A 27,911-nucleotide genomic window follows, 5' to 3' on the forward strand; every position below is an offset into this window, starting at 1 on the left:
TTTTTTTTTTTTTTTTTCCAGGATGATGAATGAAAATATTCAGCTGGATTTGCTATTAAACTATATAGTCTGACATGTGCTACTTTTGGGAAAAAAGAGAAAAACATGTTCATTTTTTGCACATCCTGTTTTCCACTTCCTTCCAAAGCAAGTTCTCAGGCCTTTGTGCCCCTGTAGTCAGCACTGGTGAGGCCGCACCTTGAATCCTGTGTTCAGTTTTGGGCCCCTCACTACAAGAAGGATGTTGAGGTGCTGGAGCGTGTCCAGAGAAGGGCAACGAAGCTGGTGAGGGGTCTGGAGCACAAGTCTTATGAGCAGTGGCTGAGGGAACTGGGGTTGTTTAGTCTGGAGAAGAGGAGGCTGAGGGGAGACCTTATCGCTCTCTACAACTACCTGAAAGGGGGTTGCGGTGACGAGAATTACTCCCAAGTAACTAGAGACAGAATGAGAGGACATGGCCTCAAGTTGTACCAGGGGAGGTTTAGATTGGATAAAAGGAAAAATTTCTTTACTGAGAGAGTGGTGAAGCATTGGAACAGGCTGCCCAGGGAGATGGTGGAGTCACCATCACTGGAATTGTTCAAAACATGTGTGGACGTGACACTTGGGGACATGGTTTAGTGGGCGTGGTGGTGTTGGGTTGATGGTTGTACTTGATAATCTTAAAGGTCTTTTCCAACCTTAATGATTCTGTGATTTTGTGATTCTGTGAATTCCTGTTCTTCCAAAACAGGCACTACATTTGCTTGTTCTCAGTCAGTCTTCTTTCTGGATTTGCAATGTCATGCACCAGTTCTTTCCAGTTCCTAAAATGGTAGTTCTTTGGCCACTCCAGCTTGAGTTCTTCAAAATGTTCTTCCTCTGACTGTGATAATTTCTATATCCTTACTGCTGATTGCCATCCTCAGTTGTCTCCCTGTTCAAGATCACCATTTTTCAAAAACTGAGGATAAACTTTGACATTATGTTGGAGCCTTTCCTAGACAATTTTAAAATTTGACAGCATTTTAAATGCATATTGGCCCTATACCTTCTTTGTCTCTGCTCTTTTTGACCTATGAGACATTGCCAGAATGTTCCTTAAAAACTTTGTGTCCACTCATGATGTTCTGATTGAGATAGCCAACCGGTTTGCAAGTATTCTTTATGCCCATTCCTCGTCTCCCATTGATAGATTACAGATTTCTGAAAGTTATGGCGCTTTGGGTCTCTAGGAATGCAGGCCTGTATCTGTGTCCTTGAGCTCCCTGGTATTTGTTGCTGGTAGGCAAGTACTTTTGGGTGAAATGCCACAAAAGGACCTATTTCTTTCCATTACTGAAGGTAATACTTGACAATGGCAGTGCTCAGAACTACATGATTGTAGATCTGACAGATGCCTGCCTAAACATCAGGGAATCAAGGAGTTCTTAGAGCCACAAGAACTCCTTATTACAAGTGAGAGGTTTGTAGCGGTTTGTTGGAATGACGATACTGTGACCATTGATCCATTTCTACTCAACTGATTGCTGACTTCCTGGACTTCTAAGTACCTGTAACTAGTTTTTCCTCTTAACTATGGAATTTCCCCAGCTTTGCACTTCATTGTGTTCGTCTGCGTCAGTGCATCCAAATCTTTTACCACCACTAGACTGTGATAATTTGCAGTATACTAAGACTAGAAAGTAAAGATTGTTATGAGAAGAGGAGGATGGAGGAGAAAGATAAAGCTAGGTATAAATTTTCCTGAACCTAATAAAAGCTGTGATAACATATCCATTTTCTCTTTTAAGGTAAATACTCAGGGAGGTTAAATGACTATTTATTTATTCCAGATTTTAAAAAAATTAATATATGCCTATTTCCAGCCTTCAGTAACTTAGTAATGATACGTAACATAATGCACAGAATTGATCCATGATCCATTTAAGCAAAGTGTAGTCTTTTTCCAGTCCTCACTATGCCACACATAAGCATTCTTGATTAAAGATCCAAATCTCAGTTCTCACCAGCAAATCAAAGACATCATTGGATTAGAATTTTCTTCATAATTTGCTCTAAACCTACACGATGTGTAGATTAAATAGTTATTTATTTGAATTTTGGAAGACAGATTTTCATTTCTTCAATTAAAAATTTAATTTAAAATATTCAGAAGAATATGTGACCAGGAACTGTGCTACTTTGGAGAAATCAATTATTTGGGAGCCCTGTGCCTATGCAAAGGCAGCAGTACTTTTTAAAATTGAAGATAGAACTGATTGTTTTAAATGACCTTGTTGCTTCTGCAAGTGTATTTTCTAATATGTTGTGGTGTGCTATGGCAGAAGGATTTTTAGGATTTAATATGATACCATGTGTACAGCTTCATCAGTTAGGAATAATTCAGCTATTCCAAACACATAATAAATTTACAGTGTACCATTATATATTCCAACCTTCATACCCATATTTTCCATTTCTGGGTATCTGCTTCTAAACACATGAGCAGGTTTAGACATTTGTGGGTATCTTTTACTTCTTCTCTCTCCTTCTTCTCCCCAGATTTCCCAGTCATTTATTCTTCCTATCACTGTTAAGTCTGTCTAAAAATGACATACTTTGAAGTTCTCAAAAAGTATTCTAAATACTTTAGAAAGGGGAAGAGGAGGGGAGCATGTACTTCTTATACTGGATCTAAAGACTTCTTCACTTTAATTACTGTGCTTGAAAGTGACCTATAATAAAAGGTTTGATGAATATATAACATTTTCTCATTTGTTATTGATCATTGGATTAACCATTCTTTATATTTCACAGCAGGATCCACTTGCTGGTTGAGTTGATGGGCAGATGCTTAAAGCCTCTCTGTTGTTTTTAATTACTAACTCACTACATAAATATTTTTGGCCCCCTGCAGCTGCAAATGAAGATGCTATAAAACTGAACGAGACACTCAGAACCAAAGATGAGACCTTGGAGAAGAGTCTTCCACAACTGCAGAGTGAGGCTGACAGAATGATCGCAGAGTTGAGAAGTCGAAAGCTGAATATGCAAGAAAGAATAGCTCAAGATGAGTTAAAGTGAGTAGAAAGACCTCAGTCTTCAACCACTGAGTGGTAACTGGCTCTTGTAAATGTGATTGTCATCTTTTCCAACCAAGTTTTCAAGCTGGGTCTTACAGAAATGGGAAGGGAAGAAAAGTCTAATACTTTATATCTGTTAATGTAGCATTTGCATTTTTGAAAATGCTTACGCATGTGGAAAGCAATCTCTAGGAAATTACTTCTGTGCCTCACAGGAACCAGCAGCATTTCTAATCGAATTCTAAGCAATTTTTCTCTGGTTTTAGCTCCTGCTTCAGACCTGATGAATGGCTTTTGTACTAAAAAGCTTGTCTAGAAGCTTGGTTTTTTTTCTGGGAAACTAATTGATCTAATAAAAACATTATCTGTCTGCAAAATTGTCCAGTAGCATAGACATTCAAAACAATGTATCTTGCCCTATATAGAATAGTGTAGATCAGAATATTCCAACTCCACGGCACAGTTCAAAAGCCCAAGATTTGTTTTTTCAGCTATCTGTAAAAATAATAAAAAAAAAATATAAATACATTGGCAGCTCTTTATAAAGCATTTTGCAAAATGCCGAAAACTTACCTGATCCAGAAAAATACTTGGCTTGAGGTTAAAATTCTGGTAGTCTGTTGCTTCTGTATCAGTCATACAAGGCATATTCCTAGAGCTAGGCTTTGCTTAGCACTTCACCAGAGCAAACAACTAGTAGGTAATCCAGCTGAGCAGCTACGTGGTCCATTGAAGTTGTGACGGCTCAAAAAACTGTCTGGGTAGAGGTATTCAGGCCTGAAAATGACAGTTATCAGGTGCATGCATGCTGTAAGGAGACGTAAATAGAATACAAGCTTAGCTGAGAATACCAAGCCATATAGAATTAGATTTGCACTGCTTATCTTACACTTCATAAACCTGATCATTTTCTGAAAATCCTACCAGTACATAATTACAAATACACATGCTGCCCATAATTCTGATAGTTCTGCTTTCTTTTCTCTTGAGAAAAGATACATTGCAGACTTACTTTTCGTCACTGTTTTATTGCTTTTTCTTCTGATTCCACTGAGCCTCTTCTGTCCCTTCTCCACTCACATACAGAAATAAACCAGGAAAAAGTGGGAATAAGAAAAATTTAGCCAAACCTCTGAAAGTGCTGCCTGCTATTTTAGGACAGACTTGGGGGAGGCCTTTCAAACAAAGTGTTCTTAGTCCTCAAATGCTACAGCCAACATGAAACTGTCAGACTAGCATGAAACCCTTTCCTAGTCTAGCCTAAAAAGCTGGGGGGGAAATGCAGTAGGGCTTTTTTGAGGGAAAGAACTTCTCTCTCTTATACCATTCTTCCTGAAATATGCAAAGTGAGTATTTTCATTTCTTGATAATAAGAAATACATGAATATACTCACTGATTTCAAAGTTGTATGCTTTATCTTAAGGATAGCATTACCTCTTCATAGGCAGTCATTGAGATCCAAGAAATTCTGGCAGTGAATGCAACAGAAGGAAAATTAGTCACTGTGGATTACAGGGTGGGGAGGAAATGTCCCTAGATAATGTTTTCTGAAACTCTTTTATAAAGTACTGCCTCTTAAAGAAAAACGTCTTAAAACTACTTAAGTAATGTAGTAAGATAGTGGATAGGATACATTCTGCAAAGAAAAAGGTTGAAGAAAAATTAATCATTCTTAAAACTATGTGTGTGCACACACATGTGTGTTGTTCACTATGCTGACATGTATTCTTACATAGTCATTTAGAAATACCTAGTTTTGAATACCTCTGCAAGTCTCATGATCGCTTTGAAGTAGTTAATCATGTTTACTCTTTGGTGAGATGTCTTTTGGCCGTGATTGTATTCTGCTTTCAGGATTTCATCCAAGAACAGAATGACAAGAGTCAGTGGATTCTTCTTACCTCTCCTATGTTTTCAGTGAATTCTCAAAAGTTTAATGAAGAACGCAAAAGAAGTAAAGTCTTCTTGCTTTCATAGATGGCAAAACTTCTCTTACATGTGCAGCTTTTTCCCTCATTTATTTCCCACAGTGGCTTTTGAGCCACTGTGAATTTCTATCATCTAGTTTCCTGTAAGAATGAATTGCATCACTCAGCCACACAGTGTTTGAAGAGAAGCCTCCTGTGTTTTGACATTGCTTCCTGATGTTTTCAGTTCTGTATTTGGAGAGACATCGGACAGCTGTTCACCTTATCCATGCTATTCATGATGTTATAGTCCTCATTTCTTCTCCAGATAGGACTATTCTAACATATTTAGACTCTTACATATATACAGGTTTTTTTAATTATTTTGTCATCAGTTTCTAATATTTCTTTTGTTCCTTGGTACCCATTTTGAGGACCTAGACCATATAGCATTCCAGGTGTTAGGCCAGACCTGAGATTGTTTCTTCTAACACTTCCAGCATTCTGTATAGTTCTTTTTCTAGGAAGGTATCCAGTGAAAGTAGTAAGGCTTAAATGCACAAGATAGTATTTCAAGAAATGTGGTGCAGTCCAGTCACACAGAAGTTCTGGTACATAAAGCAAGGAATTACATGGAGCAAATTTATTGCCTTGTACTTGATTAGATAGAGCAGAGGGAAAAATGCACAACAGGTCGATATGGAAGTGTTATCTTTAGAGCAGCAATAAGGAGTTTCGAGGTAGACTACTCGACAGATAGGTAGTTTGGACTGTGCTATGAGGCAAGGGCATAAAAAGGAAACCTGTCTGTCTTGTACTGTTCCTCCAGTACTGCAGAGTCATAAAGGTGTCAAAACTTGCCAGAAGTGTAGGACAGTAGCTGCTTATACAAAGAACAACAGAGGACGTATGGGACAAATTCTGAATTCCTTTCTACACTTCTGTGAAAGGGTGTCAATACTGGCATTTATTTTTTTTAAATATCTCATCCTCAGAAGTTGCAAATTCACAACATGAATAATTTTTTTTATCAAAGCCAAAGGCAGGGCAGATGGGTGAAAAAATCCATCTCAGAAATATCCCGAATCTAAGGTAATAATTTGGCTTTCCTTGGCTCCAGTTCAGATCCTTCATCTAAATTATGCCCAGTGGCAGCATATCTTTTCCACCTCTCAGATTTTTTTGTGTGTGCATTTATTTATGTGTTTATTTTTAGAAGGTTTCTAATAGAAGTGACTATAGGCAGGACAAACTGCAGTGTTTTTCAGAAAATACAGTTCTTGTTTTCCACACAGCTTCTTCAGACACATTGCCAAAATGAGACAGGAAGAAAAACTTAATCTGTTCTAGGTGGAAGTGCGATAGATTTCTTCTGCAGGTGTTATCTATGCTACAGATTCCTGTTTACTTAGGATTTTTCTTTATCTCTAAAACATCATTTTGGAAGTGATTCTTTTTTTTTTTTGGTCTTTTTGTCTTTTTTCTGTCCTTGTCTTACCATTGCATTAACACAGTGGTGTTTCATTACATGAAACTGATTCAATGGTTTGGTATCATGGGGCAGACAAATGACGGGGCAAAAAGACTCCAGTACTCTCATCCTTTAAAAATGGGTGCAGCAGCTCTCTGATGATCAAGAAATATTGTATCCCCTGCCAAAAGCAGACACATGTGAAATTTTTATTTCTGTGTTGCCAAAGTCCATTAAAAATATCCCAAAATTTAATTCAGATAAGCAAAATTCTTTGGCTACTGGAAGTCATAAATCCAAGGATCCTGGGGGTTGTTTATTTCACAGGAAAGTATTTATTATTTTTGACTTTCTAAAGCAGTTTGTCTGCTCCAAGACAGATTGAAATCAGGCATATCTACATATCCCCCTCAGTTCAAGGTAGGAAACAACTTTGTGTCACATGTCACATTAATGTGTATTAATTAAATCTTTTTGACAAGTTGAAATGTTTCAGAAAACCTTGCTTTACTAGTCAGATATCAAGAATGGCAACTTACCAATATAAAAAAAAAAAGACAAAACAGTCTTCCGTGGAGAATATTTGAATATTTTCTACTTCATAAATAGGACCTTACCAGCATTTAAGAACCTCTTTAAGAACGGACTTAAGAGAAACTATTGTTTCACTTTATTAAGCATGTGTTCTCTTGAAAGTTACTTTGAGATTTAATTTAGAAGTCTATTTCATTTGCATGTTATTAAGATTATTCAGATTATTCAGTGTAGGGAACATGAACTCAGTGCCTTCATGGGTGGTGATGTATTGCAGGAACGCAGAAGATCTTTTGGACAAGGTGAAGAAATTATTTGGTGAGCCCAGTGAGAAAAATGAGGATCTCAAAAATGAGGTCTGGGACAAGCTAGCAAACTACCACACCAAAGTTGATGATGCTCGAGATCTGTTAAGAGAAGCTACAAGTAAAATTAGGGAGGCTGATCGTTTATCTGCAGTCAACCAAAAAAATATGACCACAGTAGAGGTAAGTGCTGAAAAATTGTTTCCTTGATTATTTGGAGTCTGATCAAAGTTTGAAACTTTGCATGATTAAATCTTGAAACAAAAATATAAGCAAAACAAAAATATTATTTTAGTATAACTGATATATCTGTATCTGATGTGATTGAAAGGAAACATGTTCCTCAGAATGAGGAAAGGTTTTAAAAGTAGAATTGCTCCACTGCTTTATCAAAATAATATCTGCTTTTAAGAACTGAGTGGAGGGTGCATTGGATTTATTATCCTGGGGGAGATTAAATTCATCCCAGTATAAATAGTAATGTAAAATTCAAATCCTGTGCTCAAGATATTTAAATAGGAGTTCAGTTAAAAACTTTGCTGTCATATATTTGCTCCAAGAAAACTTACACTTTCATCTTCCTCTCCAACCCCTGGGAAGAAGACTGAAGGGGGTATGTGGATATTACAGAGTAATAAATCAAACTCTATCCTTTGCAGTTAGTAGCTATTATAAATTATCTCCCTCAAAGCAGAGGGGTCTGCTTGTGATTTAATTTAAATTGCAGAGACTTAAAGAGCATATTATACTGTACATTAACAAGCATTTAACCAAGACATAAAGAGCAGAGTAAACCTAATGAAGATAAATGTTTCAACTCTGTTTGTATCTCGATGAGCTTTCGCCTCATGTAGAATGATGAGGTTAGAATTCCAAGACCTCCATTCTCAGCAGATACTTATGGGCTTGATTGAATTAAGGAAATACAGTGCTGTAAAGAACTTAGGTATTCTGTGCATTTTCTTTCCAAAAGTGGATGGATAAAGGTTGGAGAAATTACCTGCTCTCTCAGTTTTTAAAATATTCTCTGCGTCACAGTATCAGAGTGCCTGAAGGCATCCTTTCTGGTAGTCCTGCCCACCTGGTTGTTTTCAAGAGGTTTTTTGCTTTATTTTGACCTTGTTTTGACCAAGAAGCCATCACAGTACTCTTAAAACTAGAATGCCGTGGACACCTATCAAACTAATCTGTGATACTCAATGGATCTTGCACAGGAAATCACCAATTCCCTATTCAGAAGTCCGTCCTTACTACACAACATGCAGTATTTTTACTACTTGTAAAATCAAGAATCCTAACATTGCTCCAAACCATCATCTTTTATTTTACATTCAGTAGTTAGTGAAACACGAGTGGACGTAAATAGGAAAGCAGCAGAATATTTTGATAAATTTTGCCTTCATAGCCAGAGAAGGTAATTGTTAAAATTGCACATCTTGGTAAAGATCAGGATTTCTCATTTCTTTCTGATTCATTTTGCAATTGTACTACAGTCAGTTACCTCTGTTTTGGAGTGACAAAAAACCTACTCTGTGGGAAGGGGACACAAGGCTGGGGAGAGGAGGAAAAGGAAAAGATGTCTTACATGATACATGTTTTACTGTTGTCGCTGTCTTTGTTCTGAAAGCTCAGAGAATTCCAGAAGTGGCATTGTGGCATGGTGACAAAATGCAGTCTTGTATTGTGATGCTGGTATTTGAACTGGCATCCCCATTCGAGTAAACAACTCAGATTTTTTTTTGTGTGAACATGTCCTATAGAAAAAGAAGCAAGCTGTAGAAGATGGCAGACAAGATGTTGAGAAGAGCCTGCAGGAAGGGAATGATGTCCTTAATGAAGCCAACAAACTTGCAAATGAAATCGGCTTAGCTGTAGAGGTGAGTGTTTTATCATCCTTATCTGAGAATTAATAGAACAAAGCATCATTATGGAAGCAAAATACATAATTAAAGTAACACCTGATTTTTCTTTTTATTTATCAATGTTGGAATATTTGATTGGAATAAATCATTTTTCCATTGCTGTATGGCAGAAAGGCTAATCTGGTATATAAAAATTATTAACTTTGAGATTTAAATGATTCATTGGATTACATAAAGAGCTAGCTCATAATTTTTCATGGACTCTCTCTGCTTTTATAAATACGGTATTGTGATTGTGGTACTGACTTTATCTTTAGAATTGTAGATGCAGCAGACCCATTCACAATCTCTCTGTTACTCTGTGATCTAGATGTAGATTTATCTGCACAAAAACTGTGTGCTTACCAGGAGGAAACTTCAGAAATAATTTGTTGCTTGTGGCAACAACTTTAAGTCTAGATAGATCAGGGACAGGAGAGGATTGCACCCTCATTTTACATAATGTTTTTGAAAATTCTGCCTTAAAAGTTTCATCAACAGAGTTTGAGATTAGTGCCTTAGCTACAAAAAAAAAAAATTTTGAAATATCATTGGTCCTGGAAATATTTCCATCTTTCATTGAAAATTATTATAATGAATGGAAAAATGCCTTTTGGAGAAATGGGAAAGGAAACACTTTGAGACGGCTTATTGGAACAGGAATGGCAGGTCTTCAAAAAGTATAGTTCTAATTAAGATACTATAATAAGCAAAAAAAATTGGAGTCACTCAAAAGGTCGTGCAACGTGGAACTTCTGTCATTGGCTAGTTATTATTGTGGAGTATGATGACAATTTAGTGTAACTGTGTAGGCATCTACATTTAGAAAAGAAATCCAAATTGGAGTTTATAAGCTTTTAAACTGTGCAGTTCCCTAATTGTAAAATAAAAACTTCTACTAAGCTCAAGAGAGGCAAGTAGCTCTTGGAATATTGTTTTTTCTCTCCTTCACTCTTCAGCCCAGACATTCCTTTATTCTTTCCATATTAGTTCCCCAAAGTCTTAATGCATGGGTGAGTTATGGGATAATACTTCACAAGGAAAATACATGTTTAAAGGGCTACAGAGTGCTTGCATTCAGCCTCTAAAAGGCCTTTCTTTTGTCATTTTCAGTATGTAGAAAGCATGGCAGATAAGATACAGCCAATGTCTGATCAGCTGAAGGATAAAATAGATGACTTAGCACAAGAAATTCATGACAGGATGCTTCCAGAAAAGGTGTTGCAAGCTGAGAACCATGCAGCCCAGCTGAATGAATCATCTGCAATACTGGATGGGTAAGGCAGCCATTCATTGGTAATGATAAAATCATGAAGCAATTTGTAAAATTGCTTGACAGAAACTGAAGGGCATTCTTCTTAGGCTTTGACATGTGTTACTGGGAGTATACAAATAACCAGTGTTCCAATGTGAGCATATAACTATCCAGTTGGTTAATTTGTGTGTGTCTCTCTTGTAAACCATTTCATACATCTTGTGATGCTTACAGGCTGCATTAACTGCAAGCAGTGCCCTCAGATGCACTCATAACACAGTTTAATTTACCATATGCTTACTGCTATGTTGATGTGAAAAAAATTGAACATTGTCTTACAGAGCCCACTATGTGTTTGCATAAACATTTGTTAAAAACAATCAGTATTTTTATTTTTAAGATGACCATTTTGGTAGGAGACGTTTATCATGGTGCTAATTTGTTTACTGTCAGAAATCCCCCATAGTGATGGACAGTAATCCCTCTAGTGGTTTCAAAGCACTCTCCCAAAATGGGTAAGTGTCATGGGCCAAAAATGCTTAAATCTAAGTACAGAAATTTCAGTTTCTCTTTACCACTGTCACATTCCTAAATATAAGTGAGAATTGCAATGCCTTTGGTTTATGCCCTTTCAGAAGAATGATACTTTATAATTAATCATTAATATAGTTTCCTGGAAAGAATAGAAGATAAGGATGGGGTTTTTTGTTTTGTTCTGAGTTTGTTGGGGTTTTGTCAGGGGAAGAGGGAGGTGTCTTTTGTTTTATTGCCTTTTTTTGCATTTATATCATTTCTAAATCTATATAATTTGCAATAGCAATACGCAGAAATAGATTGTGGATATTCTGCCTCTTGGACCTGTCCCCAGCATAGCTTCAGAGTTTTATTTTCTCAAAAGCATTGCATGAATAAAAGAGAGATTTTTTTTTTTTTAACATCAACAATTTGCTCCTTTTTTGCTTCTTGCATCTTTTAGATCTACCTGAAGAATTTAATATCCTGAAGACTTGTGAGCAGGTGCTTAATACATTTTTTCTTGCCAGCATCTGTAATTTTGAGGAAAAGGCACAGAATTATCTCTGATAGTGTCTGATACTTGTAAAAATACTGGCTTCATATACAGCATACTCACACCACTCTAAATATTCAGTCTAATTTATGTCTTGAGGAGTACCTAAAATGATAGCTCTGGTTTCCTGAGAAAAAAGGATTTGAAGGGCACTGTTTCTAGGAAAACGTGGCTTTTGTAAATGGTATGTGCACTGTCTGAGTAGGACACATGAGTTTTGTGGTGCACCTCCGGGCCTAAAGTAGGTGACTAGTGTCACATCCAACCACAGTACTGAATTTGGATCTAAATATCCAAAGTTAGTTTTATAAATATCCAAAGTGAGTTATGAGATAATACCTCACAAGGAAAATACATATTTAAAGGGCTGCAGAGTGCTTGCATTCAGCCACTAAAAGGCCTTTCTTTTGTCCTTTTCAGTATGTAGAGGCATGGCACAAAAAATACAGCCAATGTCTGATCAGTTGAAGGATAAACTAGATGACATCACAAGAATGTGTTTCATATTTGGATATATAAATATCCAAATACATGGGAAATTGGCATGGAGAGTAGAGAAAATGTAGACAGAAAAGAATATTTTGCCTCCTTAATAAAATGTTGGCAAGACATATTTTGAGATAGAGCTTTTTAATGATGCTAAATAGACTTTTTTATGGGTGCATTCATGTGCTTCTGTCTTAATGCAGGTTGACAGCTTGGCCTTAAGGAACTTAGGGTAACGTTTAGAGTTGCATTCACTGTGGTATAGCACTGTGTATACTTCTATCTGTTCCGGACATCAACCTTAGTTTCTCCAGCTAGAGAATAAAAAATGCAGAATCAAAACCGTTAAAAATTATATCTAAAAGCAAATTGTTCAAAATTAAAAGTTCTAATGTGGCCAGTTGGATACATAATTTCAAAGGAGAAAGAAATACCAAAGTGCTGTGTAATCCTGCATAAGGATAAAGCTGTTTACTTCATGCACTGACATTAAACAGTCATACTTCACAGGAATATGCAGTCTCTATCTGTCTTAGGAATTCAAAAATGTATCCATCTATCTTCACAACTGGCACTTGAGTGTCTTTCAGTTAATACTAAATTTGCTGAAAAATACCATTTCGTCTTATAGGAGAAATTGAGGGAGACCTCTTGCTCTCCTATCCCCTTCCAAGGCTCAAATAGTATAGTGATTGATGCTGAGGGTGTTCTCGTGAGAGTTAGAACATGGAAGAGTTCATTAATTTAACCTAGAAAAAAATGTTATTTTTCCCATATACAGGGAGAAATTAGTATAGGTTTCTCCCTTATGGTTAATCGCCTGCTCATGAGTGAAGATCATTGGTATTTGGCAAATTCAGTTCAGCTCCCTCCTAACCAGAAGGGACTTGAACCATATTTCTAAGTAGTACCAAAGCTGCTAGCTAGATAGCTATTCTGGGCTGCTCATTTCTCTAACAGAGCATCACAAAAACTTGCTATAGCCTAGTGAGCTCCATCTGTAGTTGAGGAAGGAGATCTGCTTTTCCAGGAGTGATGCAGAGGCAGCTCAGCATGCTATTTCTGAAAAAGCCTAAAGGGAATCTCTCTCCCTCTATCAACTACATGTGGAGTCCAGGGAACATACCTTTTGTCCCCTTTGTCTTTCCTGTTACATTTTGTAGAAATCGTTAAATACACATTGAAGGGAGGATTGTAGCCCAGCTGGCCCAGTTTCCCAGAGAACAGATAATTACCAGGTTAGAGAATGAGTTTCTCTTTCTTCCACACTGTCTCAATGACTAAGTATTTTATACCAGCTGGAACAGGTCCAGCAGGAGTAATCCCTGCCTCAGTTATATTGCCATACACCTTGATGGCTAGAGCATTTCCCAAACAGGCAAAAATCCAAGTTCAAATACATTCTTGTCCAATTCAAGCAGGAATTTTAGTGCATTTACCCTTTATTCAGGAAAAGTATCATAGGCATCAGGCATAATGTATACTGAGATGGATCTCTTCAAGTTAATTCTGTAGGTGCAGTACTTCTTTGTAGAAAACATTTGAATACATCATGCACAGAGAGGTGCAAGAAAAGTGATTTCTCCAGCCTGCTGGCTAGAAATTCCCCTGGAAGGGGGTTAGCTCAGGTCCAGTCCCTGCACCAGGAAATAGTACTTGTGTATAATTACTTTCTAATCTACTTATAGTTATTAGAATGGAGTATTTCATGTAAATACACCCCATTCCATATGAAGCATTTTTGCTTATGTTTTTCATTTCGGTCAAAAAAATTAACCCTTAGATTTGGCTTAGACAGTGAGATATCCTGCAAACCTGGCATTTTTGTGTTTGGCAGCCAGATCAAGAAATTAGTTGTTCAGAGAGTCTACTTTAAAACGTGCCTGGGATGATCCCCCCATGTTCATACAGTGCAAAATTTATTGAGTAGCCTGGCTCAACACATAACCTATAAACCCACATTATGAATCTATGTTATCTGGATTATAGTGTTAAGCACCACACTATCTTTTCTCAGTGCCTGTTCTGTTTTTATCTCACAGAACCTCACCTTTTAGCGAACATTGTTTTTTATGTTTTTCTGCATGGATAAAATGTGAATGCCATTAAACGCATCATGCCAGAACTCCTGAAATCTCAAAAGTAGCATTGCTCTCTAAAGAAATGCCTTAGAAATACAGGCTGTTGGGTTTGAAAAAGTAGGATACTATGTTCTGTTGAGCTCTGATAGCAGGTTTAATGGTGTGTTTACTTTTCCTATCCCAACAGAATCCTTGCTGAAGCCAAAAACCTCTCTTTCAATGCCACACTTGCTTTCAATGCTTATACTAACATCAAGGATTACACAGATGAAGCTGAAAAAGTTGCCAAGGAAGCCAAGGCTCTTGCAAATGAAGCTATGCAAGCGGTAAGAAAAATAAGTAAACTGGGAAGAAGGCTTAGATTTTCTGTGGAACTGTGCTACACCATATCTCAGATCTGTGTTTTGCCATCTTATGACTTTATTTAGAGACCACTGCCACCATAGATTCTTGTGTTGAGATCAGAAAGCTATGCCCCTGTCAGAGGGACATGTACCTTCAGACTACATCCCCATTTGTTCCTAACTCCCGTTCCTTATTTTTCTTTCCTTTTTTTTTTTTTACTGTTCTTCTTCCGTCTGTCTTTCACCTTTCAGTCTCTGTCTATAGTTCAAGACAACATCTTTGAGTCAGGAGTGTAGGTCATTTGATACTAAATAAAGCTAGTTCATATTTAACAAATGTTTTGCACAAATCTAAAGAACTCCATACCTTAATTAACTCTTCACCCTCTAGTTCCACGAAAATGCTCAGAGGCACTTCTCTGCACGTAGGATGAACTGCTTGCACCTGGCAGAATTCTAGAAATGGAGAATTGTAGGAGGGGAGTGAAAAGTTTTATTCACAGAAACCATACAGCTGCTTTTGTGAACGCTGCCGGTTTTCTCAGAGAAATCTTATTCTCACTATGAGGTACTGCATGCAAATTTTCAGAGGAAACAGAGAGAACTTTTAAAAATAACATTGTAAGGTAAAGCCAGCTTTCCAGCCTGAGTCATAATGAGGAACTTGGCTCCTTAATGCATACACTGTGAGCAGAAAACATTCTGAGCATAGTCAGAATTATTTTTTTATGTCAAATATCAAAGGAGTTAATGGCTAATTTGTGGAAGTTGGTCAGAGAGCAACTGATGTGCAAGTCACAGGCACACAGAAACACGAGGAAATGACAGTATAATATGACACTGCCAGACCCTGATACAGAAACATATAGATGACCAGAAGCAACTTGTAGTTACAGTTACAGTGCTTGTAGTTACAGCACTTTTATATGAATAAAGGTAGCTTGCAGGGTGCTACTTCAGTCAAATGGATTATGAGAATAGCAAAAGCAATCACATGCTGTACAAGGTCTGTATTTAGGAGAGGGATAAAGTGATCTAGTCACTGCACAAAAATTTTAATATTCTTAGGCTGCTTACATTGTCAACTTCTATTTCAAATAACGCTAATTATATTTCTCTCTCGATGAAAAATTTCACCTCACGCTTTAGTATGCGCTAGTTCTCTGTAAATAGTTACCTGTTCCACTGGAACTTCTAATTACATTGCAGAAGTAAATAAGGAGCTGTGGCTTTTTTTTTTATTCTCATTAGGATTTAATACAGATAGCTATCTTTTGCTCCTTTGATGACTCGCAGTGAGTGAGGCAGGCAGCTGTTTCAAGGTTTGAATAGAAAAAAAAGACACATACAGCAGTCAAGAAACAAAGCAAGCAATTACAGTATGGCTACAAAAGTGTATATATCAGACAGTGAACCAGCTGTTTATACCACGGAGAGAAAACGAAGAGATAATTTCAAAGGGATGGAGGTGAATATGGACAATATGATGTAACCAGAGGCAAGTGAGTAGCAAGAAAAGAGACTAAGTATTATTAAGGTGAGCTTTTAAACATCTCCTTTGCATGTATTCATTTAGAGACAGCTTATTTTTTATTATGAGCTGTATATGTGTGTGGTGGGTTGACCCTGGCTGGATGCCAGGTACCCACCAAAGCTGCTCTGTCACTCCCCTCCTCAGCTGGACAGGGGAGAGGAAGTGTAATGAGAAGTTTGTGGGTTGAAATAAGTACAGCAATTACCGTCATGGGCAAAACAGACTCAATTTGGGGAAAAATTAATGTAATTTATTACAAAACAAATCAGAGTAGGATAATGAGAGTGAAAACTAAATCTTAAAACACCTTCCCCCCACCCCTCCCTTCTTCCTGGGCTCAACTCCACTCCCAATTTTCTCTCCCTCCTCCCCCCGAGCGTCTCAGGGGGGCGGGGAATGGGGGTTGTGGTCAGCTCATCACACGTTGTTTCTGCCGCCCCTTCCTCCTCAGGGGAAGGACTCCTCACACTCTTCCCCTGCTCCAGCGTGGGGTCCCTCCCATGGGAGACAGTTCTCCACGAACTTCTCCAACATGAGCCCTTCCCACAGGCTGCAGTTCTTCACGAACTGCTCCAGCCTGGGTCCCTTCCCCGGGGTGCCGTCCTTCAGGAACAGACTGCTCCAGTGTGGGTCCCCCACGGGGTCACAAGTCCTGCCAGCAAACCTGCTCCAGCCTGGGCTCCTCTTTCCATGGGCCCACAGGTCCTGCCAGGAGCCTGCTCCAGCGTGGGCTTCCCACAGGGTCACAGCCTCCTTTGGGCATCCCCCTGCTCTGGCGTGGGGTCCTCCCCGGGCTGCAGGTGGAGATCTGCTCCAGCATGGAGCTCCATGGGCTGCAGGCGCACAGCAGGCCCCGCCGTGGTCTTCACCACGGGCTGCAGGGGAATCACCCCCCCAGGCACATCCTCCTCCTCCTTCTTCACTGACCTTGGTGCCTGCAGAGCTGCTCCTCTCACATATTCTCACTCCTCTCTCCGGCTGCAATTGTGCAGGTTTTTTTCCCCCCCTTCTTAACTATGTTACCCCAGAGGCGCTACCACCGTTGCTGATGGGCTTGGCCTTGGCCAGCAGCGGGTCCACCTTGGAGCCGGCTCTCATTGTCTCTGTTGGACGCAGAGGAAGCTTCTAGCAGCTTCTCACAGAAGTAACCCCTGCAGCCCCCCCACACCCTGTGACTAAAACCCCTTGCCATGCAAACCCGATACAATGTGTGACAGGGATCTACTTGATGAAGAAGAAAATGGAGGGAGCTACTGCCTTTTAAATATAATTTACGATATAAACGTAATGAGTGGTTTACCATCAAATTGCTCCAGAGCAAGGTAGGTTTTAACCATTATTTGGTAGCGGATCATGTGAGGATTTGGGGCCAAATTTAAAAATGATATTAATTGTGAAGTTCAGTCATCATTTCACTATTCTATTTTTTTGGTTTTATGCAAAGACTGTTGAATGTTTGCTCATCCGAAGTGAAGACCTTAACTGCTAACCAGATGAATCAGGCTCCCTCTTTCTGCAGGCACCAAGGAACGAACTTTTAGCTGAGTTTCAGCATGAGAGCAGGAGTGCACCCTCATTCACGCTGTCTGGAGCACTGTGGTTCAAGCACTCTTCTAGAAGGCAGCATTTGTAGATTTGAGCCCCCTCAGACTAAGAAGCCTCTGGAAACTGTGCCCCTCCTTCTCTAGATGGTGCTGTTTGGGACCCTATGTGGAAGACAGAGATCATGTCTTTCCCCTCCTGTGCAACAATAGAGGCATGTTCTCTTCTTTATGAGAGCAATGTGGATGCCTGTCTTCTGTAAAAGACTATGGTCTCCAGATGCTAGCAGATAATGGAGAAAAGGGATGAAGCTCACATGCATCCCTGAGCCTAACCTTTGCCGTTAACCAGCTGGGGCAGGGGGAGGAAGGTTTCCTGACAACAGCAAGCTGGTGCATGAACTAGAGACGGTAGGGACAGGATTGAGTTTTACGTTCCACCCTGTATGTCTCTGGAGCAAATAATTTACAAGAACCTTTGTGATGTCTCAGGGGGTTTTTGGTTTGTAATGGTAAAATTACTTTGTTTTCAAATTAAGCTAATATTGTTGAAAGCAAGAACGAAAAGATGCTTAAAATCCATCGTGATTATAGCACGCCTGATAACTGACTGGGAAAAATGTATTAAAAATATGACAGAAAAATTCTTCCCAAGCTTTTTATAATGGATTGGCTCTCCTCTTTAAAAGCAAAATAAATTTATCACAGATGAGAAATTTCTAGCATTCAAGCAACTTCAACATCCCATTACTTAGCCAAGGCAGTAACTGATTAAAGAGAGCAGTCATGTTAAAAGATCCAGCTTGTGTCTCACCAGTCAGGATCATAGTTTTACAACACATCTCGAAAAAGTGTGATTATTCTTAGGCTTTGTAGTGAGGGCTTATAGGTTAGTAACTGGAACCACAGGTGACAGGTGTTTAGGGTCCTAATTCCTTCTTTGCTTTTGACTTACTTTGTAGTGGTACCCCAACAGTTATGTTGAGTGTCGAGGTTTCCTTAGGTGCTAATGGCATAAAGCTGCCTAGCCATCCTCCTCATGAACATGTCCTGAGGTACAAATCATTCGTAACATCTTCGTACTTCAGAATGCTCAGCTATCTTCAGGACTGGTAAAAATGAGAGTAGCCCTAACTCTTGCAGAGGTGAAAACTTCCCAGAATATAAATGTATGTGAAAAGAAAATAATTTAATTTTAAGAATAAGTCAGAATTATTTTAACTGATGTGAATAGCACTTAGGTCTATAAAATGCCTTGTATGTGTTTAAGTTCAAGGATGTGATCCACAAAACTGTCCCAGTGCATTTACATCCATGCTTGGAGCTGTACTTCAGCAGGTGACTAAAATCACCAACATGTCAGCAGATTTGGGCTACATGGTGCCTGCATTATGTTTACATCCATTCATGAAAGCTCAGAAGTAATTCCTTTCTGCAAAGTCCCCAGCAATTCTCAGTCTGGTATGTGTTCAGACCATGCCCACCATGTTCTGTCGGGGGAGTCTTCACAGAATGCTGTGACTACGGCTGATGTTATTCAAACTTGCAGCATGTATCACATTTCCCTGTTAATGTGATAAGTCAGCGATTCACACAATCATCCCTGGGAGATCCCAGAAGAGTGCCATAACCCCCCAGACCATGGGCGGAACTGCAATCTTTCTGCCACTCCTGCAGAAGCTGGGCTGTTTGACAAAAACAGAGTTGAGGACTCATTGAAATACCAGAAAAAGGAACACAGAGGGGATATTCTTCCTAAATTCTTTCCTTACCCAAAATTGTCTGCAAGTTATCAATTCATAGAGTTTTTCTGTAATTTGATAATGTTTTTCTTTTGCTGTTAAACTTCAAAATTTTTGCTAAGCCACGAATAAGAAAAAAACAGACTGTTAAGGATCATGTATAGTTTCAGTGGCAGCATTTTGTATTATACCATTATAACAGCACTTATGCCTCTAAACCACAATTGAGATTGCATTGTTTGGGGACACAAGGAGATCCCACTTCTGCCGGGGAATGCTACAAGCAGTCAAGCTGCACAGAGTTTGCATGGGGAGGGGAAGGTGCATGAAGGAAGGCACAGAGTGAGGAAGGTACTATTCCCAGGTTACGGACTCTCTGGAAGAGATAGAATTAGAACAAATTATATTCCTGAGACACTACGATTTTCCAATTTATCTTGAATCACAATCTTTTTTTTACTTTTTTTTTTTTACAGCAGGTGTCCCGATTTAAAAAATAATTTCAAAGACCCTTGGCTGTCAGTCTTACTAAATCATAAAGGGATTCATCATGACCCAGGCTTGCCACAAGCACACAAACTCACCTCACACAAAGCCAGAAAATGTTTGCTTTTTTCATTATTGACTTCATCACAATTTGACATCTCATGAGCCACAAAAAAAGGTAGCAAAAAAAAAAAGCATATTTTGCATCAGATGTCTTGGTTAATCCTCCCTTCCTGAATTATTTTAAAGTAAATATAAAATAAAGCTTTTAATCAGTGCAAGTGTATTTGTCTCTGAAAGGGCTTTTCTAGTATTGACTTTATGCTGAAGTCTGTTTCTGACTAATTGTCAGCACATGCCCAATTATGGTGCCTGATTTAATGAACTTCTTGGTTTGCATTGTAAATCTGTCCTTTCAACTTCATTTTCTTGAATATAAACTGCTTTAACAGTCAGTCAACCATGCCTAGTCATTTAATAGTAATAACAATCATTATTTTTGAAGTCTATAGTCACAGAGTGATCATACCCTGGGTTCTGTTGCTAATGGGAAAAGGAATATAAAAGTATTATCTGATTTGACAGGTGCATCTGCCACAAAATCTGGCCAAACATTCTTCCTTCAGGAGCAGTTGTTTGCTTAATTGGATAATCTTTTTCTTTTCTGGTTTTATATGTATTTTTATTACCAATGATACTTGTATTATGTGATAAAGAAAATCTGTGAGAAAGTAATTTTGTTCATCTTTCAAATGTATAGTTTCTGTTGATGTTGAAAGGAACTTGTGTACACAGCTTAGTATTTCAGGTGAGCTTGGAAATATGGCAGTGATGTGGGCGTTACTCTTAAAATCGTTTAGCCTATGATGAAAGCTAAGCATACGTTTACATCTTGTATGAATACAAGGAATCTTTAACAGCTCTATCCCTGTGACATGGCAACATATACCATAAGATATCTTGTAACAAAAAACTTGGTTCTGAATTTTGAAAGTATCCAAAGCATTCCCTACAACTTTTAAAATAAAAAGAAATGGTCAAGTTCAATATATGGGTTTTACAGTGTCAAAAAACAACAAAGAATCAGGAGTATGTGAAATATCACCTCTGGGCTTGCTTATTTTATAAATAATGAATAGCAGTAATAACTGTGTCATTTAATTGACACACAGTTAATTTTTGAGTATCTGTATCTGCCCTGGAAAATGAAAAGTAGCTGCTTCTTAATTACATACTAGTTACAAGTCTATGACCCATGACTAATATAGAATGTTATCTGGCTGTCAGGAGTATTCTCAAAGAAAGGTATTCAGTATGATGTGTGACCTGAGTTCAGTCTTACAAACTGAACGGTGAGTGGTTTAGAACCTAGAGCATTTCCTACCAACTGAAAATACTAATCTAATTTAGAAAAATCATTCTATGTATTGATCAATCTCTGCATTGAATAGAGAAATGGATGTTTTTCTTAACGAAAGATCATTAAGTAGCATGATATGCTGAAGGATGGTTATTTAGTAATAAAACTTTTTCAGATTAACTGCAGTTTGCCCTTCTTTTTAAACTCTATTTCTTATATATCATATACTCTTTACTGACCTAGCAACTAGAATTCTTGAATTTAACCACAAAGACATCTCTGTTGTCAGTATTAGAATTTGGATCACCACATCCAGTCTGGCTTCTAAAGGTACTGTAGTTGCCGTTAGGGAGAAATACTATGTTGCATGGTGTCGTGTCTGTAGCTGGAGGGAAAAAAACATCTTTAAATTGAAATAGCTTTTTGTTTGTTCTGGACAAAGTTTTGCTCGTAAAATCAAACTTGTTTCTTTAACAGTATAAGCATTTTCTCCTTTTATTAAAGTTCTCACTGGTATTCCAAAGAAGAACTGGTTTACTGTAAAAACAAAAGGAAATTAAAGATTTTTTTTTTTTTGTCTCTTGCAGAGATAGTATAACAGCAATGGGATATAATTCAGAGCACAGTGACATTCAATTAAAATTTAGATGACTGTTCAGTTAGATTATCTTCATATATCTTTTATGACTTCAGACTTTCCTGTATGTGTGACACTGCTTCTTTGTCAACAGACATCAGGTCCTCAAGGATCACTGAAGGATGGTGCCAAGAGCTCTCTTCAGAAAAGCTTCAGGGTCCTTAATGAAGCCAAAATGTTAGAAAATGATGTTAAAGGTATGTGCAGTATATGACATCCAGGCCCATTAAATACAAGAAAAACATTGGGAGACTAGGATGCTCCCAGTATGAAGAAGCCGTATCAGTAGAAAAAAGTGTAATTCATTAGCTGATTTGAAATGGAACAATGTATCAATGAAAAAGATTCTCCTGGGTTGGGTCCAGGCATTATGCAGGGATGCCTGTCCCTTCAGTCCATTTCTTGGATAGGAAGGCTGGGGGGGATGGAGCCTTGGTCTTCTCTTGCTAACTATAGTAATGGCGAGAGAAAGTGGGGAGGAGAGTGGGATGGAAATACTGGTTCTGATTTGCTAAATGCTCTAGTAGAAAATTAGTACAAAAACCACCCTGGCATTACATTTTTATTCTTGCCAATACAGAAGCATAGTTTGCAATGCCAGTCAGAGATACCACATCTCTTCAGGATGCTTATGGGATTGGGCCAGAAAAGGGAAGCGTGTGGAGGTAGAATGAAGACATTTGCCAAACAGAGAGTAATGGGAGGGAATTGCCAAGTGTTTCCTTAAAAAAATGAAACTAAATACATGTCTCTAGAGAAAAATTATTATTTTCACACACACACAAAAAAATATTTCCATGTTCCTAAAGCGTAAATTCATGTCTAAATACAGCTCAAATCATAAAGCTTGTAGATTCCAAACCAAATACTTTGATTTCCCAGTGAAAAGTGAAACATCTTTAATTTCCATTCAATATTTTCCACTGGGGAAAAAAACAGGTTGTGAACTATGCCATTTGATGAGAAGTAAAAGCTGGTAATTCAGGTCAGACTGTGCCTATAATAATCTTAATATTTTCTCATCAATAAATGAGAGTATTACTGGTGAACATCATAGTGTGAGAAGGTAGGACAGTAGTCAGTATGGACACATATGAGGTGTTTCACGCACACATGAATAATCAGCTGCAGAAATGCAGAATAAGGAGCAATTGTCTGGGTAGCACTTCTCTAGAATGAGACTAAAGAGAAGCATGGATCATGTGTTGAGTAGAGGTGGAAAAGGCACATGTCACAGAGGAATGCTTGAATACGAGCATGGCTTACCAAGATATATGAAACAATCCTTCCACTCTGTTCAGGGCTCCTAGTGCTTTAGCTAAGTTACAGGCTACAGTCCTGGGCACTGAAATTCACGATGGCTGAGGTGGTTTGCAGAGTCCTGAAGATGAAGACTAATTGGAGATCTAGCAGAGGAGAGATGAGGAGAAAGATGGAAATAATTTAAATTTGTAGACTGAAAAAGAGAGTAGGGATAAGTAAAAAAAGATAAAAAAAAGATAAAAAAAGATAAAAAAAATAAGTAGGGACTTAATATTCTTCAGTTATGTCAAAGTTTCTCCAAAGAGGATGGGACAAACATATCACAAATGCACTGATACACATCACATATTAGGAAAATCTTCCTTGTAATTAAAATACAGAAGTACTGGAATTGATTACTGAGGAGACTAGGGAGATTCAACCTTCGAAAATTTTTGAAAACAGCTTAGACAAACATCAGAAGGAGAAAAATTATCTTTGGACAAACATACTTTCTGAGACTGTGATTCAGTGATCTTCTGATCATTGCAGCTAAAGCAGTTTATTTCTTGCATCTTTATCCAAACATTGTTTTATAGGTTTTCTAAGAAAATACTTATTGCAGCACTAATGAAGCATCTGTTTAACAGTACTCAACACTTCTTTCTCCACAGCAGTCTAAGAAAGGAACTGAAAAAAGAATTTATTTAGATTAAACCTGAGGGGAAATAAGCATGATGATACAATTATCCACTTTCAAGTGGGCCAGCATTGAGTGACACACATCTGCCTTTGTGAAAATGTTAAACGTTACTGCTTTAATTGCTTTGGTTTTACATATAACAAAGCAAGCAATTTAGGAGCGTACAGTGTTTTTGCCACTGGTATAGTAAAGTCTGAGAGGATTAATTGAGTCCTCTGTACAACTATTTTGAAGGTCTTCCATCCAAATACTGGCTAATATTTTGAGTTGTGTAGACAGAGTAAGTTCAGGTTGATAACTTCGCAGTTTATTCCAAATTAGTGCACTATAATCCCTCCCTTCTGTAATTTGAAATTTGTTGTGTATATTTTGAGAAGCTTCTGTCCAGTCATTGCAGTTTTTGAAAAATTCTTTCACACTAGATACATTAGAGTTTAATCTGATTCAATTGGCTGAAGTTATAATAGTGTTAACCTGGAATTAACCACAAGAATGGAAAAAGCATAGCACTTGAAAATCTATGTAAGAAAACAGATTTAGCACTTGGAAGAAATAAAGATGAGGAGAGGAAAACAGCTATGATATGACATTTTTTGCTCATCATAGGATCTGAAAATTCTGCTGGGTTTTTTTTGTTTCATGCATCAGAACTAGAAAAATCACACACAGTAGATATTCAAGGTTGAGATTTAAACTTCTTGTCACAGAGATGGTGCCTGAAGCTTCCCTGTCACACTAGAGTGGTTAAAATACTTTTTATTAGAAACAACACAGATTTTTATAATACAGACCAATCTTTCAGGTTTTAACATATGAAATTTTTGTTGGCTTCCTGGAAGATGCATTAGTCATCTTTTGGCTATAACTACACTTTCATTTAGTTTTGGCAGCTCTAGGATTTCCAACTGCAGAACTAGTTAACAAGTAAATACAGCGTTTAATGAAGCCATTAATTACATTTCACTGTCATACACTGTTTGAAAGTGAAAAGCATTATTATTATTTTCTTGTAGCAGCTCTGAGAGAAAAAAAATGTGTCTGCAATTACTAGTAAATCTTGGACGTATGTTTAGTGTGTTCTTTATTGCAACTCTTTACTGACAGATTCGGTACAGATTTAGGGCTGGAGGGGCATGTTTCAGTAAATTATGTTACTGCAAATCACAAAACTACAAGGGGAGGCCAGTGTGCAACTTAAGTAGCATGGCTGAAGTAGAATGAATAGGGTTGCTGTTAGTGGCCCTTTCTGGAATGCAAATTACTGCAGTTTGCCATGGCTAGTGTATAGGAAACACTAAAATGGCAGCACCGCCTCTTCCTTGCCGCAGCGTTCCTCTGAGTAGACTAGATGCCACAGGGTGCCACAGCGCTTTGTGCGCTCCCCAGGCCGTTACAATGGAGTACTCGTGTTCCACATACCGCAGTGCCCTGTTTCCAAGGACAGAATAAAATAGCATCTGTACTTGGATATATGTTAATTCCATGTGCCCGCAAGACTGTCCAATTTAACCCTCAGAAGTGATGTATTACAACCTCAATAAGACATTACTTCAGAGAGTTTTGAAAAAAGAATGTTATTCTCCCATTTTACACCAGTGAGAATGTGAGTTGATAAGAGTTTCGTAATTCAGAAGCAAAGGTCTAAACAGTCTAAAGATTCATGAAGCAATCCTAATGCAAGCGGGGAGCAGTGCTTAAAATGAATGTATTAGATCTTTGTCTATGTTCTTGCCCCAAATTGAAGGGTAACAAGATGGAGCTTTCTTAATGCTCCCTGATATTTCTTAGATTTAAACTTTTTTTGCCTGAACTTTTCACAGTACGCCTTTTTGCATCTGATGAAACATGGCCACGCTCCACAGCTTGACCCACAGATATCAGTTAATGTTGTGCCCAGAATGCGGATGCATAGGAATAAAATGCGATGACAGATTTCTTTTTTTTTTTTTTTTTCCCCCCACCCTTTCCCCACCCACCAAAGTGGTGATGTTATTAGTATTATGAACATAATCTCTTCTGGATGTCTTGAAGTTTCCACGACAGAAAGTGAGAGTTGAGTGTCAAACTAATAGAAAGATAATTTCTCATGATTCTTATAAAGCCACCCTGTTCAGAGTCTCAAATGGAAGTGCAGGATGGATGATGGGCACTCCATAAAGATTTGTTAGACAGAAGTAATCATTAGTTTAAAATTTCTCTGTCTGCACTGCAGGTAGTACATTAGTTAAAGTAATGAAGACCTGTAAGCCACTCGCCTAAAATACACTCCAAAAATCCAGGCTGGGCTGTGAGGGAGGTGGGAGTGTTTTCTTGCTGCATTATGACATTCCCCTGATTTGTGGCCAATTACATCAGTTATAAAATGGCTGTTAATCACAGAAATGTTTTGTATTAGCACCAAAAACTGCTGAAACAGTCCTTACAAAGCAAAGCTTCTGACAGAAGCTATTAAAATGGAGATTTAGTCATTTTTCTCTCTGTGGGGCTAGGAATAGAAGGAATAACCCTGGTGGGAAAAGCAAAATCTGTATCTAGTGCTCTGGCTAAGAAGGAGTTTTGAAATTTTGGCCACAAATGAGTGAACACTGCTGCCTGCCAGCTTCATTCTCTCTGTGCCTTGAGGGATTTTCAGTTTGCCAGAAGCAATTTTTCTTCCTCATAATTTTGAATTTACTGTTTTAAAAATATACTTGCCTCAGTGCAGATTGGAGGCTATATAGAGACTTTGGAAAAACTGATCAATAAAAAGTTAAAATAAGATGTATAAACTCCTCTTCAGCTGGAGACTGCTGTCAGGTGGCTACTGAAATTCAGCTCATGTAATTTCTTTTACTTAAGAATTGACAACTTGAGGGGGACTTGTCTTGTCTGACAACATGTGAATATTTTTAGCTAAAATATTTTCCAGCTGATAGGCACAGCTAAATCCCTTGTTTGTGTATTCTCCTCTGCTTTGTATTTTTGTTGACCTGGCATATTGTATTCACCAAATAGTTACATTAGTTTGATGACCAACATAAGAGTCATACAAAAACTGCAGTCAGTACTGAAAGTAGTCTTTTGTAAAAGTTAACCATCATTAGCATTTCTCTACTTACATCTCTTTCCCCTGTTTGTTCCGGAGGGCCATTTCTAGTTCCTGCTTGTTTTAGGGGGAAAAAATTTAGCTTGTGACCCATCTTCCTCTTTATAGGATGAGACTGGGGGGAGCAAGAATGCTATTTGGAAGAAGGAAAGCAAAGATAACAGAAAGGGATGTGTGTAACTGCCAGTTCATTTGTGCAGTATCCACGCAATAAAAACAGCCGCACATGTCGCTCCTTGATAGATTTCCACCTTTATTCTGATTTTGGGGTACATGCATTGGGAAGCATAGCCTTATGGTATCTTCTTGGACAGTTTCACATGGGAAACAGCATTTGGTCATACTGTCAGAAGACACCTGTTTCCACTAGCATTGCAGTGGTGGCACATCATCAGTGCCAGCTATGTATGTGATCTGCAGAGACTTGTAAAAACTTGTCTCTTGTAAAAATAATAGATCACTGTGTATAAACAGTAAGTAACTAAATTCTTAAGTTCTTCTTAAGATTAAATATATGAGTGCAGGGATTTTTATTTGTTTTTCATTTGACTCATTTCAATTTATTCACTCAGAGGCAAAAGGGATAATAGTTTGTTCTGTAATGCTGTGTTTAGTTATGGAAATATAAACAGAAATTGAAAACCTTTGTTCATGTTAACCAAGCCAGACTACCTAAAGGCCCGTACCTGCAAAGTCCTTCAGGATCCTGCTTACTCTTTAGGGTTTAGTTTCAGTGACGCATGGGTAGTTTTGTTGATTTGCATTGACAGTCATCCTGTGCCATCTTGGTGCAGAGCTAATCAAGTGGTAACAGGATTGAGAAAAAATTCTCAGGATACTCCTCAACCTACACTTTAATGTGAATTGACAGTGCCTGACATCTTTCAGTGCAGACCCACTAACCACTTCCAAGCCAGGTAAGCTATGTAGTTCGGAAAAACTTAGGTTGTAGCTGCCTGTATTTTGTCTAGACTCTATGATTAACTAGAGGATCTCAGGCCTTCAAATTATAGCTCCAGCATTTTTCATAAATGCTAATAATTAAAGGATGGGGAAAAGCTGACGTGATATCAGTTCAGTTTGTGATTCATACACAAAATTAGCTCAGTGCTTAGTGGAGAGGCATCTGGATTACAGTATGGGAAGTTACTTCAAAATATAACTTCATGTTAGTATCACTGTG

At 38.1% G+C, this 27,911-nt stretch overlaps 1 protein-coding gene across 1 annotated transcript in view; it reads left to right on the forward strand.

Moving 5' to 3' along the window:
• Positions 1 to 2,878: 2,878 nt before the first annotated feature.
• LOC104624997 (laminin subunit alpha-2-like) overlaps positions 2,879 to 27,911 on the forward strand; it is a gene marked incomplete at its 5' end in the record, with an annotated part of 82,560 nt that continues 57,527 nt past the window's right edge. The window contains 6 exons of the mRNA XM_010292513.1: positions 2,879 to 3,041; positions 7,235 to 7,445; positions 9,023 to 9,139; positions 10,277 to 10,440; positions 14,242 to 14,380; positions 21,793 to 21,895. Coding sequence (XP_010290815.1) covers positions 2,879 to 3,041; positions 7,235 to 7,445; positions 9,023 to 9,139; positions 10,277 to 10,440; positions 14,242 to 14,380; positions 21,793 to 21,895 — 897 coding nt within the window. The remainder of the gene's footprint in view (positions 3,042 to 7,234; positions 7,446 to 9,022; positions 9,140 to 10,276; positions 10,441 to 14,241; positions 14,381 to 21,792; positions 21,896 to 27,911) is intronic.

The sequence above is a fragment of the Phaethon lepturus genome, unplaced genomic scaffold (assembly GCF_000687285.1).
Source record: "Phaethon lepturus isolate BGI_N335 unplaced genomic scaffold, ASM68728v1 scaffold43818, whole genome shotgun sequence".
NCBI classification, from domain to species: domain Eukaryota; kingdom Metazoa; phylum Chordata; class Aves; order Phaethontiformes; family Phaethontidae; genus Phaethon; species Phaethon lepturus.